General features: G+C 49.2%; 1 protein-coding gene across 1 annotated transcript in view; it reads right to left on the bottom strand.

The window, feature by feature from the left end:
* The window catches only part of ZNF804A (zinc finger protein 804A), a 60,140-nt gene extending 45,733 nt beyond the window's left edge, over positions 1–14,407 (bottom strand). The window contains exons 1-2 of the mRNA XM_054380893.1: positions 14,402–14,407; positions 14,144–14,287 (exon numbers count right to left, since the gene is read on the bottom strand). Coding sequence (XP_054236868.1) covers positions 14,144–14,287; positions 14,402–14,407 — 150 coding nt within the window. The remainder of the gene's footprint in view (positions 1–14,143; positions 14,288–14,401) is intronic.
* Positions 14,408–17,101: the final 2,694 nt, after the last annotated feature.

Here is a 17,101-nt window from a genome sequence, read left to right as displayed (position 1 = left end):
GTGGGGTTGGAATATCTCCAGAGAAGACTCCACAACTCCCCTGGGCAGCCTGGTCCAGAGCTCTCTCACCTTCACAGGAAAAAAAATTCTTCCTCAGTTTCCATGGAACTTCCTCTGCTTCAACTTCCACCACTGCCCCTTGTGCTGGCATTGGGCATCGCCCAGCAGAGCCTGGCTCCAGCCTCTGGGCACTCCCTCTGCACATCTTGAGCACCAGCAATGAGGTCACCTCTCAGGCTCCTCCTCTCCAAGCTCCAGAGCCCTCAGCTCCCTCAGGCTCTCCTCCTCAGGAAGATCTTCCACTGCCTTCAGCATCTTTGTGGCTCTGCTCTGGACTCTTTCAGGGAACTCCCTGAGGTCTTTCTTGAACTGAGGGGCTCAGAACTGGACACAATATTCCAGATGCAGCCTCAGCATCAAATTTTGCACTCCTCTTATGCTGAGGGAATAAAAAGCTTCCAAGCCCAGCAATTTCTAACAGATGCCCTTTTCTCCCCACTATTACATAAGAGAAATGGTATGACATTATTTTTGCCTTGATGATCTTCCAGTTAATTGAGGCAGAGAGACGAGTCATGAGCTATTCCTGCTTCCCTTTGCTCACAAGCCACCCAGGTGTGCAGAGCCCCAGCAAGATACCCAAACACTCCCTGCAGAACCCTTTGGGAAAGACTAACTTGTCATTTAAAGACATCATCTACTGTTACTGAAGTCAAAATAACCTCCTCCCCAGCTCACCATCACAAGTGAGGTCATTCAACACCTACCCTTTCAAGGCTGTGCTGCTCTCATCATTGCAAATCCTATGGCTTAGCTGCTAGGAGAGCTTTGCTTGGACAGCCATTCCCCCCCTCAGTCTTGATCCTTCAGAAAAAAGGATCCTGAAATAGGTTAGGGTAGAGCTAAGGCCTTGCAGGAATTTTGGCATGGGGTGGATCACAGGATCAGAGGATGTTAGGGGTTGGAAGGGACCCAAGGAAATAATTGAGTTCAACCCCACTGCCAGAGCAGGAGCATGGACTCTAGATCAGGTCACAGAGGAATGCATCCAGACAGGGCTGGAAAGGCTCCAGAGAAGAAGACTCCACAACCTCTCTGAGGAACGTGTTCCAGTACTCTGGGACCCTTACAGTAAAGAAGCTCCTCCTTGTGTTGAGGTGGAACCTCCTGTGCTGCAGCTTACATCCATTGCTCCTTGTCCTATCACAGGAAGCAAGTGAGCAGAGCCTGTCCCCTCCCTCCTGACCCCCAGCCCTCAGATATCTATAAACATTGATTAAATCCCCTCTAAGTCTTCTCTTTTCCAGACTAAAAAGCCCCAGGTCTTGCCCTTTCAAGATGTTGCCAATGTTGACCACTGAGGGGGAAGTCAGACTAGAGCTTCCCCTGTGCAAAGCAAACACCAAAGAGCCCAACAAGGAGGTTACACCCTTTGTAGGCAAAGCAAATGTGAGGCAGAGTAGAAGTCAAACGTTCTTATTGCTGAGTAGGCACTGAATGCTCACAGGTAGACTATGATAATTTATCTTAGATGGCACTTTCTCATCTGTAGTTCTCACCACAGAATCACAGAACATGAGGGGTTGGACCTCCAAAGCTCATCCAGTCCAACCCCCCTGCCAGAGCAGCAGCACCTAGAGCAGGTCACACAGGAACACAGCCAGGTGGGGCTGGAATATCTCCAGAGAGGGAGACTCCACAACCCCCCTGGGCAGCCTCTTCCAGGGCTCTGTCACCCTCACAGGGAAAAAAATTCCTCCTCCTCTTTCCATGGAACTTCCTCAGCTTCCACCACTGCCCCTTGTGCTGGCATTGGGCATCACCCAGCAGAGCCTGGCTCCAGCCTCTGGGCACTCCCCCTGCACATCTTGAGCACCAGCAATGAGGTCACCTCTCAGGCTCCTCCTCTCCAAGCTCCAGAGCCCTCAGCTCCCTCAGGCTCTCCTCATCAGGAAGATCTTCCACTGCCTTCAGCATCTTTGTGGCTCTGTGCTGAACTCTTTCAAACAGTTCCCTAAGACCCGTCTTGAACTGAGGGGCCCAGAACTGGACACAATATTCCAGATGTGGCCTCAGCAGCGTAGAGGAGAGGGGGAGGAGAACCTCTCTCGACCTACTCACCACAGCCCTTCTAATCCACCCCAGGATGCCCTTGGCCTTCTTGGCCACCAGAGCACATTGCTGGCTCATGGGCAACCTCCCACCCACCAGGACCCCCAGGTCCTTTTCCCCTTCCCTGCTCTCCAGCAGCTCAGTCCCCAACCTCTCCTGCTCCATGAGGTTGTTCTTTCCCAGGTGCAAGACTCTCCCCTTGCCCTTGTTGAACTTCATTCCATTTCTCCCTGCCCAGCTCTCCTCCTGTCCAGGTCAGGCTGAATGGCAGCACAACCCTCCTGTGGCAGCCACTCCTCCCAGTTTGGTGCCATCAGCAAACTTGCTGGCAGTGCCCTCTGTGCCCTCAGCCAGGTCATTGATGAATCTATTGAACAGCTCTGGTCCCAATACTGACCCCTGAGGGACTCCACTGAGTACAGACCTCCAACTAGACTCTGTCCCATTGACCCCAACTCTCTGACTTCTTCCCTTCAATCCACCTCACCACCCCATCATCCAGACCACACTTCATCACTTTAGCTGCAGGGATGAAACACCTAACTTTTAATCAACCTTGTGGAGTGGCCTGGTGGCAGGAAAATGCACTAATTGGAGGATTCCTTAGAAATGCAAAGCTTGAAAGTGGGCAGAAATGAGGGAAGAAAATGCAATAACCCACCTCAGCTGCCTGCCTTGCACTCACATCCAAACACAGGACAAAAGAAAGGTTCATTAAGGAAGAAATGAGTGTTGAGATGGGATAGAAGAATAGTCTCCTGCTGGGGCAGAGAAGTGGGACTGCAAAGAGAGAGGAGACAGCAGGAGAGGTGGCAGCAGCCTCTGTCTCACAAAACAGAAGGGAAAGGAAACCATTCATGTCAGCTTAATGCTTGCCTGGCAAAAGAGAGGGAAGCCAACTAAGGATTAGTTTGATAAGCATCACTTTGAGCTTTCATTGAGGTATTTCACTTCCCACACCCCCCCCCCCCCCCCCCCCCCCCCGCCTCCTTTCCACCATTTGTGAGTCCATTTCCAAATCAATGTAGCCTTCCCCTTTTAACCATATCCAGTGACAGCAATATCTGCCCACCACATAAAGACTACTGAGAACCTTCAGCATCCTTAAACAAGTGCTCAGGTCTTGCAGTGCTCACTGGAATCAGTGTGCCTCCCCAAAAGCCCTCTTGGGCAGGAGAAGAGTGGCTTTTCTAGCAGCCAAGAGAGGGGCAAGGTGAATAGTAGGGCAGGGAGACACAAGGAGGTGAGTATCACAGTCTTACAGGATATCAGAGGCTGGAAGGGACCTCCAGAGATCATCCAGTCCAAGCCCCCTGCCAGAGCAGCAGCACCCAGGGGAGTCTGCACAGGAATGCTGCCAGCTGGGGTTGGAAAGGCTCCAGAGAAGGAGACTCCACAACTTCTCTGGGCAGCCTGCTCCAGGGCTCTGTCACCCTCACTGCAAAGAAGTTTCTCCTCATGTTGAGCTGAAACCTCCTCTGGTCAAGTTTGAACCTGTTGTTCCTTGGCTTATCACTGAAAAGAGCTTGGCCCCCTCCACTTGACCCTCAGCTCTTGACAGACATTGATCAGGTCCCCTCTCAGCCTTCCCTTCTGCAGACTGAACAGCCCCAGGGCTCTCAGTCTCTCTTCCCAGGGGGGATGCAGATGAACACACAGCTGAACATTCATTTGTGTCCCCTTCACAGTTAAAAAGGCTAACAAGGATGACTCTCATCCCGAGGCAAACAAGGAAGCATAGGAACAGATGCCAAGTTACATTCTGGGAAAGCAATAATAACAGTAAGAAAGAGCTGCACAAACTCTATTCCAACCAAAATCCTCACCTATGCCATGAGAGTGTGGAGACCCTGGAATGGGTGGCCCAGGAAGGTGGTTTAAGGCCAGGATGGATGAGGCTCTGTCCAGCCTGATCTTAGTCTGAGGTGTCCCTGCCCATGGCAGGGGGATTGGAACTGGATGAGCCTTGAGGTCCCTTCCAACCCTGACTGATTCTATGCTTGCTTAACACTGGGAAGTTAGAACTGATTACCCATGACAATACACACAGAGATGTTGCTCCCTTCTAACCTGAGCAACAGGATGCAGGAGAGGAGGGAAGACAAAATATCTCCATTCCACAAATTGTGTCTGCAAGAATCCTGACTGATACTAAAAGTGGTAAGTCACTTAGCTACAAAGGAGAGAAAAATGCAAAGCAGAAGAGCAACACTGAGACATATTGAAAAGAATTATTTCCACTGACAAGGGAAGGATACAATGCAAGGTCCTGCAGCTGGGCTGGGGCAAACCCAAGCACAAATCCAGGCTGGGCAGGGACTGGCTTCAGAGCAGCCCTGAAGAAAAGGCCTTGGGGATGCTGAGTGAGGAGAAGCTCAAGAGGAGCCAACAGTGAGCACTTGCAGCCCAGAGAGCCAAGCAGAGCCTGGGCTGCAGCAAGAGAAGTGTGGCCAGCAGGGCCAGGGAGGGGATTCTCCCCCTCTGCTCCACTCTGCTCAGACCACACCTGGAGCCCTGTGTCCAGTTCTGGAGCCTCTGTTCCAGGAAGGATCTGGAGGTGCTGGAAGGTGTCCAGAGAAGGGCCATGAGGATGAGCAGAGGGCTGGAGCTGGTCAGGCTCCAGGTCAGGCTGAGAGAGTTGGGGTTGTGCAGTCTGGAGAAGAGAAGGCTGTGAGGAGACCTTCTTGTGGCCTTCCAGGATCTGAAGGGGGCTCCAAGAAAGCTGGGGAGGGACTTTTGAGGGTGTCAGGGAGTGATAGGACTTGGGGGGATGGAGCAAAACTAGAAATGGGGAGATTCAGATTGGTTGTCAGGAAGAAGTTGTTCCCCATGAGGGTGGTGCGACACTGGCAGAGGTTGCCCAGGGAGGTGGTGGAAGCCTCATCCCTGGAATTTTTGAAGGCCAGACTGGATGTGGCTGTGAGCAACCTGCTGTAGTGTGAGGTGTCCCTGCCCATGGCAGGGGGGTTGGAACTGGCTGATCTTTGAGGCCCCTTCCAACCCTGACAAATCTATGATTCTATGCTGTGTAGGTGCCCCCCTGCATCCCACATGCTGCATCCAACTCAGGCTTTCCCTGAGGGCATGAAGCTGCTGCCATTGCAGCTGGGTTGTTCCTGCTGCTCCTGCAGAGGTACAGCCACCTGCTCACTCATGCAAAACCCCATGAGCCATCCATACAGCCATTTTTCTGATCCAAGGCCAGCCTTGGTGCTGCTTGAAGAACTGATTTATTTTATCACTCTCAGGGATTTTTCACAGCCATCAATTCTCACCATGGCCTTCTTGTCTCCCCTCTGATCTTAAACATCCCTCTTGTCTGGGCTCAGTGCACAGCAAGGGCCAGCAAAATGCAAGGCCACCTCAGGCTGCACTGAGCTATATGCTGGGGCTCTCAGCCAAGGAAGGGGACAGCAACCTGCTGACAGCAGCCAACCTCAGCCTCTGCCTCCATGGTCTCATCAAGCAGAGCCTAGACACATGTCACAAACCAAGCACTGTCCTGCTCTGCATCACTCCTTGTGATGCTCTTCACCATTACTCTGTCAGCTAGCCCAATCCACAGGATCACAGAATCATAGGATCACCATAGGATATTAGGGGTGGGAAGGGACCTCTGAAGATCACCTGGTCCAACGCCTGTGCCAGGGCAAGTACACAGGAACATGTGCAGGGTTTTGAATGTCACAGGATCACAAGATCAGAGGATGTCAGGGGTTGGAAAGGACCTCTGGAGATCACCCAGTCCAACCCCCCTGCCAGAGCAGGAGCAGAGAATCCAGCACAGGTCACACAGGAATGCATCCAGATGGGGCTGGAAAGTCTCCAGAGAAGGAGACTCCACAACCTCCGTGGGAGCCAGCTTTTCTACAGGAAGGTCTAAGCCTGGAGAAACAGAAGTTTTAATATTTTTATGTTTCTGAAATCTCTTTCTGGGTGAAGATCCCCAAACCTCCTCCCTGCTCTAGATCGCGTTTGGTTTGCTTACGAAGCAAACCTTCAGAACGATTTTGCAGCTTTTAAGGTTTTATCCTTTTATCCCACAGCAGAACTCTTCATTGACATATGGCAGGGTTGTTTATTTGAGAATCAGCAGTTCTGCATTTCCAAGATGGCATACAACATGCTGCCTTCTGTCTTAGCCTGACTCCAATACCTCCAGGGGAACACAACCTGCAGAAACTAACAACAACAACAAAAAAAAAACACAACCCAAAAAACAAACCAAAACAAAGCAGGCTGGAAAAACACAACACAAAATACTCTTGGCTCCTAGCTAAACAGTTCATTTCTTTCACTTTGTAGTTCTCCTTGTTCCTGTTTTGTTTCCCTTCAAACAGATAAATCCTTGGCTACGCCAGACGCTGCAGACGGCCTCTGGGCAGCTCCAGTGCATAGCCCAGGGCTGCCCTACTGATGCCAAGCAGATGCACTGCAGTGTACCCTCTGCAAGCACCAACCAAGCAGAAGAGATTAGAGCTGATTGTTATTATATGTTCTTTTAGGAAGGAATAACTCTGTGATATTATATATATTTATATACATGTATCTAGATAGATAGATGATAGATAAATAGATGATAGATAGATACATAAAGAGATAGATACACAAACAGACAGATAGATAGATACATAGAAACATAGATACACAGATACATAGAAAGCTAAATAGATAGGTAGGTAGATAGATACATGATAGATAGATAAATAGATGGATAGATAAATAAATAGATTGAGAAATATATAGATAAATAGATAAATAGATGGATAGATAGATAAATAGATACATAGATAGACAGATGGTAGATACATAAACAGCTAGATAGATTGATAGATACATAGATAAATAGATGGATGGATGGATAGATGGATAGATTGATTGATTGATAGATACATAGATGGATAGATAAATAGAGGGATAGATAGCTGGATAGATAGATAGATAGATGGATAGATAGATTGATAGATACATAGATAAATAGATAGATGATAGATAGATACACACATACATACATAGATAAATAGATAGATAGATAGATAGATAGATAGATAGATAGACAGATCGATAAATAGATAGAAGGATTATAGGGATGTTAGGGGTGGAAGGGACATCCAAAGATCACCAAGTCCAACCCCCCTGCCAGAGCAGGACCATAGAATTCAGAACAGGTCACACAGGAATGCATCCAGACAGGGCTGGAAAGTCTCCAGAGAAGGAGACTCCACAACCTCTCTGGGCAGCCTGTCCTAGGGGTCTATGATCCTTAGTGTAAAGAAGTTTCTCCTCATGTTGAGCTGAAACCTTCTCTATTCCAGTTTGTCTCCATTGTTCCTTGGCTTCTTGCTGTGCACCACCCAAAAGAGCTTGGCCCCCTCCCCTTGACACCCACCCCTCACACATTGAGAGACATTGATCAGATCCCTCTCAGCCTTCTCTTCTCCACACTAAACAGCCCCAGGGCTCTCAGCCTCTCTTCCCAGGGCAGATGCTCAAGTCCCCTAAGCATCCTCCTGCCTCTCCCTTGGCCTCTCTCCAGCAGCTCTCTGTCTCTCTTGACCTGGGCAGCCCCAAACTGGACACAGGATTGCAGCTGTGGTCTCAGCAGCACCATTTGCTGCTTTGATTCAAATTGCAGACTCACACAACTGCTAATACCCAATTATCTTTGTTGAGAGTATTGGCATCCCCAGATGTGCTATACTGCTCTTTTCCTCTATACCTTACATGCTTCATAGCTCCTAGGAGGTATACTTTTAGAAAAATTACAACTCTGTTATTATTTCTATTCCTAACTGCACCCTTCCACTTCTCCATTGCTTTTTTTTTTCCTTCAGCCATCTGCCACAAAACAGTTATTCAAACACAGCAAGGTGTTCAAAGTTTGGACTTCTGACTGGTTGCAGATGGATCTTCTCTGTTCTATTTGGTATTGATCTAACAAATCTGCAAGGAGAAAAACATGCAGAGAGGAGAAGAAGCTGGATGGGTGAAATCTGTGCCTGTGATAGGGAAAAGTGACAGCTACTAATTTAGTCTCCCTGTGTCATTTGGGTTGTAGTAATTCCTGTGCAATTTTAAACACATCTTTAGAGCAGGGAGATCTTTTTCACGCAGGGAGAGACAGTCTGAGAAATGACCTCTGCTTCTGGAGGTGGTTAAGGGTTAAGATTGGATGTGGCACTTAGTGACATGGCTTAGTCACTGTGGTGGTATTAGGTCACAGGCTGGACTTGGTGACCTCAGAGGTCTCCTCCAGCCTCAATAATTCTGTGATTCTATGATTCTAGGGCGGAAAAACTCCCACTTATAATTTACTTAATTGATGGCATTTGCATATCTGGCTGCAAATACATTAAAGGTTATTAATTTTAGTTTTCATCATAGCTTTTTTTGTTGTTTTTTTTTTTGTTGCTGCTGTTTGGAAGAGGCCTGCTGGGAGAGGAAACAGCACAAAAGCTCAGGCGCACAGCCGTGATATTAGGTGATCGATCAGCAGCTGTGGGATGGAGAGGAAGACTTTCAAATCTAGGAACAAAACCACTTTGCTCTTCTACTGCCAACATGCTCTTAAGGAATGACTGATGGAGGGGACCCAGCTGTGTGATCCAGCCTTCTCCCACTGACAAGACAAAACAATTCACTGACTCTGAGTGGCTACGAGACGAAGGTCGTTCAGAGCCTCTGACTTCATGCTCAGCCACATTGATCACAACTGCAGCAGTCTGAGGAATCACAGAAACACAGAATGGCAGAGGCTGGAAGGGACCTCCAAAGTCCAACCCCCCCAAAGATCCCAACAGCAGTCTGAGGAATCACAGAAACACAGAATGGTAGAGGATGGAAGGGACCTCCAAAGTCCAACCCCCCTGCCAGAGAAGCATCACCTAGAGCAGGTCCCACAGGAACACATCCAGGTGGGGTTGGAATTTCTCCAGAGAAGGAGACTCCACAACCTCCCTGGGCAGCCTGACCCAGGGCTCTCTCACCCTCATAATGAAAAAATTCTTCCTCCTGTTTCCATGGAACTTCCTCTGCCTCAGCTTCCACCACTGCCCCTTGTGCTGGCATTGGGCACCACCAGGCAGAGCCTGGCTCCAGCCTCTGGGCACTCCCCCTGCACATCTTGAGCACCAGCAATGAGGTCACCTCTCAGGCTCCTCCTCTCCAAGCTCCAGAGCCCTCAGCTCCCTCAGGCTCTCCTCATCAGGAAGATCTTCCACTGCCTTCAGCATCTTTGTGGCTCTGTGCTGGACTCTCTCAAGCAGTCCCCTGATTGGGGAACTGATATTGGGCCCAGAACTGGACACAATATTCCAGATGTGGCCTCAGCAGGGCAGAGTAGAGGGGGAGGAGAACCTCTCTGAACCTCTTACCCAGAGCCCTTCTAATCCAGCCCAGGCTGTCCTTGGCCTTCTTGGCCACCAGAGCACATTGCTGGCTCATGGATAACCTCCCACCCACCAGGACCCCCAGGTCCTTTTCCCCTTCCCTGCTCTCCAGCAGCTCAGTCCCCAACCTCTCCTGCTCCATGAGGTTGTTCTTTCCCAGGTGCAAGACTCTGCCCTTGCCCTTGTTGAATTCCATCCCATTCCTCCCTGCCCAGCTCTCAGCCTGTCCAGCACAACCCTCCTGTGTCAGCCACTCCTCCCAGTTTGGTGCCATCAGCAAACTTGCTGACAGTGCAGGGATTTGGGGTTTATTTTTTGTCACCCTGCATGAACACAGCACTTCAGAGAGCTCCTCATGTGCTTCCAAACACTTAGGAAATGCTGCATAAAATCATACACATGTTTCCAAAGTCTTGTCACGGGTCTCAAAAGCCTCATTCCATGGTTGTAGACTATCACCAGCAAACAGCAATTCCCTCATTACTGTATTAAATGGTAGCTGTTCCACCTTAGTTACATTTCTCTCTCTGTTAAGCCCAGAACATTTTTGCTTTTAAAGGCATCTGCATTCTGATTTGGGTTTGGTTCTTTTTTTTTCCTTCTTTTTTTCTTCTTCTTTTTTTCTTAGGCTTCCAAAGCAAACAAAAGAGTTCATTTTTCTCCATTACCCCTGACTGCTTGCAAGTTGCTTTTTTCAGGCTGCAGATATTGCTCTCCAAACCATGTTGTTGTTAAAGCTAAGAACATGCAAACACTAACAGAGGCAGTGGAGAGCTTCAGACTCTGGTCTGAACTCCTTCAAGTCCTGGGAAATAAAATGATGTTTTGCTCTAGTCCTGGTCTTTCTGAATTGGATAGAAAGACCTTATGCTATCTGAGAGCAGGTGTCAGAAGCTGTAAGACAGAGTAAATCCAAACACTTGGCAGGACAGGGTCTCCTATCAAATAGAGGAGAATCATAAGCAGAAAATATTCTAACTCAAATCCAGTAAACTTTCTGTGTTAGCAACCTTCACAGAATCACAGAATTAACCAGGTTGGAAAAGACCTCAGAGATCATCCAGTCCAACCTCTCACCCAACCCCATCCAATCAACTCACCCATGGCACTGAGTGCCTCATCCAGGCTGCTTTGAAACACTTCCAGGGATGGTGACTCCACCACCTCCCTGGGCAGCACATCCCAATGGCCAGTCTCTCTGGCTGGGAAGAATTTCTTCCTCACCTCCAGCCCAAACCTCCCCTGGTGCAGCTTGAGACTGTGTCCTCTCCTTCTGTCCCTGCTTGTCTGGGAGAAGAGCCCAACCCCCACCTGGCTACAACCTCCCTTCAGGGAGCTGTAGAGAGCAATGAGGTCTCCCCTGAGCCTCCTCTTCTCCAGGCTAAACACCCCCAGCTCCCTCAGCCTCTCCTCACAGGGCTGTGCTCCAGACCCCTCCCCAGCCTTGTTGTGCTCCAGACCCCTCCCCAGCCTCTGCTCCAGACCCCTCCCCAGCCTTGCTGCCCTTCTCTGGACACCTTCCAGCATCTCAACATCTTTATTAAACTGAGGAGCCCAGACCTGGACACAGCACTCAAGGTGTGCCCTAACCAGTGCTGAGCACAGGGCAGGATGACTTCCCTGCTCCTGCTGGCCACACTCTTGCTGATGCAGGCCAGGATGCCATTGGCCTTCTTGGCCACCTGGGCACACTGCTGGCTCCTCTTCAGCTGCTCTCCACCAGCACCCCCAGGTCCCTCTCTGCCTGGCTGCTCTCCAGCCACTCTGTCCCCAGCCTGTAGCACTGCCTGGGGTTGTTGTGGACAAAGGGTAGAACCTGGGAATGAGAAAAGGTCTTCTATCAGAAAACTGAAGCTGTTAAGATTTTTTTTCTCCATCTCATTGCTTAGCTGGTGTGGCAACTGAGTGCTCAGTTAGGATTAAACATGGCTTTTCAAAACAGCTGTGATGAAGTCAGGTGGAGGCAGAGCTTTCATCCCTTTGACCATACAGCAACCACTGCCAGCTGCTGAGATCACTGAAACTGAACTGGCTGCACATCCTTACAACTATTCCTGGATCATGGACAACTTCTTTGACTAAGTGCCTCCCCTTACCTGACCATTACTAGTAGAAAGGGAGACAGAGAGAAATAGGAATCACAACTGAAAGACAGCTAGTCTGTTCCTCTCAGCCCTACTGAACTGCTGGAAAGCTTCTGCCGTTAATGTAGCAAGTTTCAAGACAGAACTGGAACATTCAGTAATTGCACCTGCAAAGGGCTCCAGCACTCTCAGGAAAATTAGGTTGATCAAAGAAAAAAAAAGAAATAAAGCACATGGAAGGGAGCTGAGCAAATCTGAGTGAGCCTGCACTGCAGCACATGCTCCCTGCCCCTTCTTTTCATCCACACTGCAGAATAATAGATCACAGAATTGTCAAGGTTGGAAGGGACCTCAAGGATCATCCAGTTCCAACCCCCCTGCCATGGGCAGGGACACCTCACACTACAGCAGGTTGCTCACAGCCACATCCAGCCTGGCTGCAAGAACCTCCAGGCATGAGGCTTCCACCACCTCCCTGGGCAACCTCTGCCAGTCTCTCACCACCCTCATGGGGAACAACTTCTTCCTCACATCCAATCCGAATCTCCCCATTTCTAGTTTTCCTCCATTCCCTCCTAGCTACGTGAATAATGACTTTTGAGAAATTGATTTGGCTTCATGTGTGTTGTGGGTTATTGATTTGTAAAATGCTTTAATGTATAGGGATCTATTCACATGCAGATTTTTAGTTCTAAGGAAACAAAAATCACATGGTAAAATCCATCCAAGGTAAATTCGTTATCCTGAAGTGAGGAAGAAGTTCTTCCTCCTGAGAGTGGTGAGAGCCTGGAATGGGTTGTCCAGGGAGGTGGTTGAGGCCCCATCCCTGGAGGTGTTTGCAGCCAGGCTGGATGAGGCTCTGGCCAGCCTGATCTAGTGTGAGGTGTCCCTGCCCGTGGCAGGGGGGTTGGAACTGGCTGAGCCTTGTGGTCCCTTCCAACCCTGACTGATTCTAGAATTCAATGATTCTAAGTCAGAATCTTCTCCTCAGACAATACTCTGAGTCTATGTGCATGAATAAACAAGCCATGGGTGGCAAAGATCATAGAACATAGAATCATAGAATTCCAGGTCCTAAGCCTATCAGATGAGCTTTATCAGTTTGAATTTAGTGGGAAAAGACAGTGAACCATCTCTCCAAACATCTTAGTTGGTCAGAAGTGTTTCTTTTCACAACATTTTGCATTGTGTTACACTTCAAGCAACCAAGAGACACAGGAACAAGTAGTTCCTACACACTAGATCCTGACTACCAGGTGAGCCTCATCAGTTTGAATTTGGTGGGAAAAGATAGTGAACCATCTCTCCAAACAGCTTTGTTAGTCTTTTCCAAGACCTCAGCTTATTGTCCTGCACATGTGCACACAAAAACCTCTTTAATAAAGCCCTTAATGGAGGGTGGTTGAATGGCCATGGTGGTGGTAGAGCAGTGGTTGGACCCAATGATCTCAGAGGTCTTTTCCAACCAAAACGATTCTATGATTCTATCACAGAATGGTCTGGGTTGGAAGGGACCTCCAAAGCTCATCCAGTCCAACCTCCCTCTGCAGTCAGCAGGGACATCCCCAACTAGATCAGCTTGCCCAGGGCCCTGTTGAGCCTCACCTTGAATATCTCCAGGGATGGAGCCTCAATCACCTCCCTGGGCAACCTCTTCCAGTGTTCCACCACCCTCATGCTGCACAACTTCTTCCTCACATCCAATCTCAATCTGCTCTAGTTTGAAGCCATTGTCCCTGCTCCTGTCCCTGCAGCCCTTTGCAAACAGTCTCTCTGCAGCCTTCTTGCAGCCTCCTTCAGGTCCTGGCAGGTTGCTCTTGCAGCCCCCTTCAGGTCCTGGCAGGTTGCTCTTAGGTCTCCCTGCAGCCTTCTCTTCTGCAGGCTGAACACCCCCAGCTCCCTCAGCCTGGCCTCACAGCAGAGCTGCTCCAACCTCCTGAGCATTTTCCTGGCCCCCCTCTGGAGCCTCTCCATCAGGTCCATGTCCTTCCTGTGCTGAGGGCTCCAGAGCTGCACACAGCACTGCAGGTGAGGTCTCAGCAGAGCAGAGCAAAGTGGCAGAATCACCTCTCAGGCTCTGCTGGCAATGCTGCTTTGGATGCAGCCCAGGCTGCCCTTGGCCTTCTGTGCTGCAAGCTCACCCTGCCTGCTCCTGGCCAGCTTCTCATCCCCCAGCACCCCCAAGGCCTTTTCCTCAGGGCTGCTTTCTATCCCCTCCTCCCCCAGCCTGTATTGACAGTGAGGATTGTTCTAGCCCAGGAGCAGAACCCTGCACTTGCTCTTGTTGAACCTCATGAGGTTCACCTGGGCACCACCTCATTCTCTGTTCCTCTTCCCAATTCAACAGTTCACATTTCCTTTTCTTTCCATCTCTGAATTTTTGACCACAAAACCCTCCTGGCAAGATTTGTCTCTAAGCAAGCAGAGTCTTTTTTTGCTTCCCACGACCTGAAAGCCGTGCACAACACCGCCCTGATTCCCAGGCCCCCTTGGAGGAGACCTCACTTCGTTATCCTACCCCTGAAACTAAGTTGGAAGTAGGGAGCAGATTCCTCTTACCTGCTTGTGAGCATGGTCATAAGAGTTGATGTGATTGTCAAACTCCTGGTGTTTGTAGTACTGCTTGTCACAGAGCTCACAGTAGAAGTTGGCTTTAAGATCTTCCAGAGCTTTGGCTATCGTGCTCTTCTTCTCTGCATAATCCTGGAGTGGAGAGGAAGGGGGAGGGAGAGGAAAAAGCAATGTCAGTTTTTACCTTTGATGCTGTGGATGGATTTGGAGCTCTGCAGTTAATCTCATTTGTCAACATTTGCACACCTCCATGACTGAAAAAGCCTTCACATATTTGCTTGTGTTCCACTCCACATATTTACTGTCTCTGCTGCCAGCCTGAAGGTTTGCACCACTTCAATTCGCCATACACTTGCCAGCTCCCCTCAGGGGCTCTGTCAGAGGCTAGAGAAATTTCCCCCAGGTTCTCTCTAAATACAAATATTTATCATGCTGAAGGCTATTTTCCAAGTTAATTGCCATCCAAGCCTCAACTGCTCCAAAGATCTGCTGGATAATAACCTCGAGCAGGAGAAGTGTGAAGGGTCCACAGCACAATAATTTAGTTATCAGGCTCTCACTAAAAAGAAAACAAAATTAAAGCAGCCCTGCTGGCTTCTTCTTGAATGTGTGCACCCAGGAGAACATGAGGAACATTTTCATAGCTGAGATGGGGTGAGGATCTTCAACAGCTATGATACTGGGAGACCTAAGAGCAGCCTGCTCTTAGCACCTGAAGGGGGTCTACAAGAAGGGAGGAGGGAGACTGTTTGAAAGGCCTGTGGGGATAGGATGAGGGGCAATGGCTTCAAACTAGAGAATAATAGATTTAGATTGGATGTGAGGAACGAGTTCTGCAGCATGAAGCTGGTGGAACACTGGAAGAGGTTGTCCAGGAATAGATTTAGATTGGATGTGAGGAACAAGTTCTGCACCATGAAGGTGGTGGAACACTGGCACAGGTTGTCCAGGAATAGATTTAGACTGGATGTGAGGAACAAGTTCTGCAGCATGAAGCTGGTGGAACACTGGAAGAGGTTGTCCAGGAATAGATTTAGATTGGATGTGAGGAACAAGTTCTGCAGCATGAAGCTGGTGGAACACTGGAAGAGGTTGTCCAGGAATAGATTTAGATTGGATGTGAGGAACAAGTTCTGCAGCATGAAGCTGGTGGAACACTGGAAGAGGTTGCCCAGGGAGGTGGTTGAGGCTCCATCCCTGGAGATCTTCAAGGTGAGGCTGGAGAAGGCTCTGGACAACCTGATCTAGTTGAGGATGTTCCTGATGACTGCAGGGAGGTCAGACTGGATGAGCTTTGGAGGTCCCTTCCAGCTTGAACTATTTTCTGGTGCTATGAAGTTGATGGAACGTAGTAATGGAGCTGGATCACGCAGTAGGGAGAGGGCAAAGACCTTTAAACATGCAAGACCCAAAAGTAGTCAACCTTAGGAAAATAGGAATGGCTGCATTAGTCCAGGTCAACTTTCTGAACATGTGCCAGATTTTATTTTGTACAACCAAAGAAAGTGACTCTCAACTAAGGACCATTCCTGCAGCTCTGCAGCTGCATTCTGCTACTTCCCTTTGTTAGACACTGGCAAAAAGTCCTCAGCACCCATTTGTTTTAATTCCCTTTGACTGGGTCTCTCCCTCCCCACCACCACTCCCTCTCTCTGTGTGATAGAGTCCTGGTTAATTCAGGCATCCTTCCATCTCTCCTTGTTGTCTTCACAGCCTCCAAAAGCAATGCTCACAAGGATCTGCCATGCAGCAGCACTGTATTAAAATTCTCCCTTTCCCACTCTCTTCTTTCCTGCAATAAGTCTTAAGGTATGAATTTTTTAAAATCACCATAGAGCACTAAACCAACATTTTCACAGAACTCCTTTATCACCCACAGCCTTTGCTGCTGGGCAAATACTTTTGCTGACAGAAGGGATTTGTGTCCTACTACCAAACTTCACCCAAACTTCAGAACCTTCACTTTTTATCGTGGCAGCAAAGGGCATTAGCAAAACTCATGGTTGAGGTCCTGGCTTTCAGAACTAAGCAGGAGCAATTAGCTATTAATTGTGGGCAGTGAAGTATCTGTTCCCTACAGAAATGCATTGACAGCAAAAAAAGAAAAAAAAAATCCTAAAAGAATCACTGAATGGAAGGGACTCCAAAGCTCCTCCAGTCCAACCCCCCTGCCAGAGCAACACCACCTAGAGCAGGTCACACAGGAACACAGCCAGCTGGGGTTGGAATATCTCCAGAGAGGGAGACTCCACAACCCCCCTGGGCAGCCTTGTCCAGAGCTCTCTCACCCTCACCGAGAAGACTTTTTTCCTCCTGTTTCCATGGAACTTCCTCTGCCTCAACTTCCACCACTGCCCCTTGTGCTGGCATTGGGCATCACCCAGCAGAGCCTGGCTCCAGCCTCTGGGCACTCCCCCTGCACATCTTGAGCACCAGCAATGAGGTCACCTCTCAGGCTCCTCCTCTCCAAGCCACAGAGCCCTCAGCTCCCTCAGGCTCTCCTCCTCAGGAAGATCTTCCACTGCCTTCAGCATCTTTGTGGCTCTGTGCTGGACTCTCTCAAGCAGTTCCCTGAGGTCCTTCTTGAACTGAGGAGCCCAGAACTGGACACAATACTCCAGATGTGGCCTCAGCAGGGCAGAGTAGAGGGAGAGAAGAACCACAGCCCTATTAATCCACCCCAGGATGCCCTTGGCCTTCTTGGCCACCAGAGCACATTGCTGGCTCTTGGATAACCTCCCACCCACCAGGACCCCCAGGTCCTTTTCCCCTTCCTTGCTCTCCAGCAGCTCAGTCCCCAACCTCTCCTGCTCCATGGGGTTGTTCAGAAGTGTTTGTTTTCACAACATTTTGCATTGTGTTACACTTCAAGCAACCAAGAGACACAGGAACAAGTAGTTCCTACACACTAGATCCTGACTACCAGGTGAGCCTCATCAGTTTGAA

This window comes from Indicator indicator, chromosome 5 (assembly GCF_027791375.1).
Source record: "Indicator indicator isolate 239-I01 chromosome 5, UM_Iind_1.1, whole genome shotgun sequence".
NCBI lineage: Eukaryota > Metazoa > Chordata > Aves > Piciformes > Indicatoridae > Indicator > Indicator indicator.
Note: the sequence above shows the minus strand (reverse complement) of the source record. Positions and strands in the feature narration are given on the sequence as shown.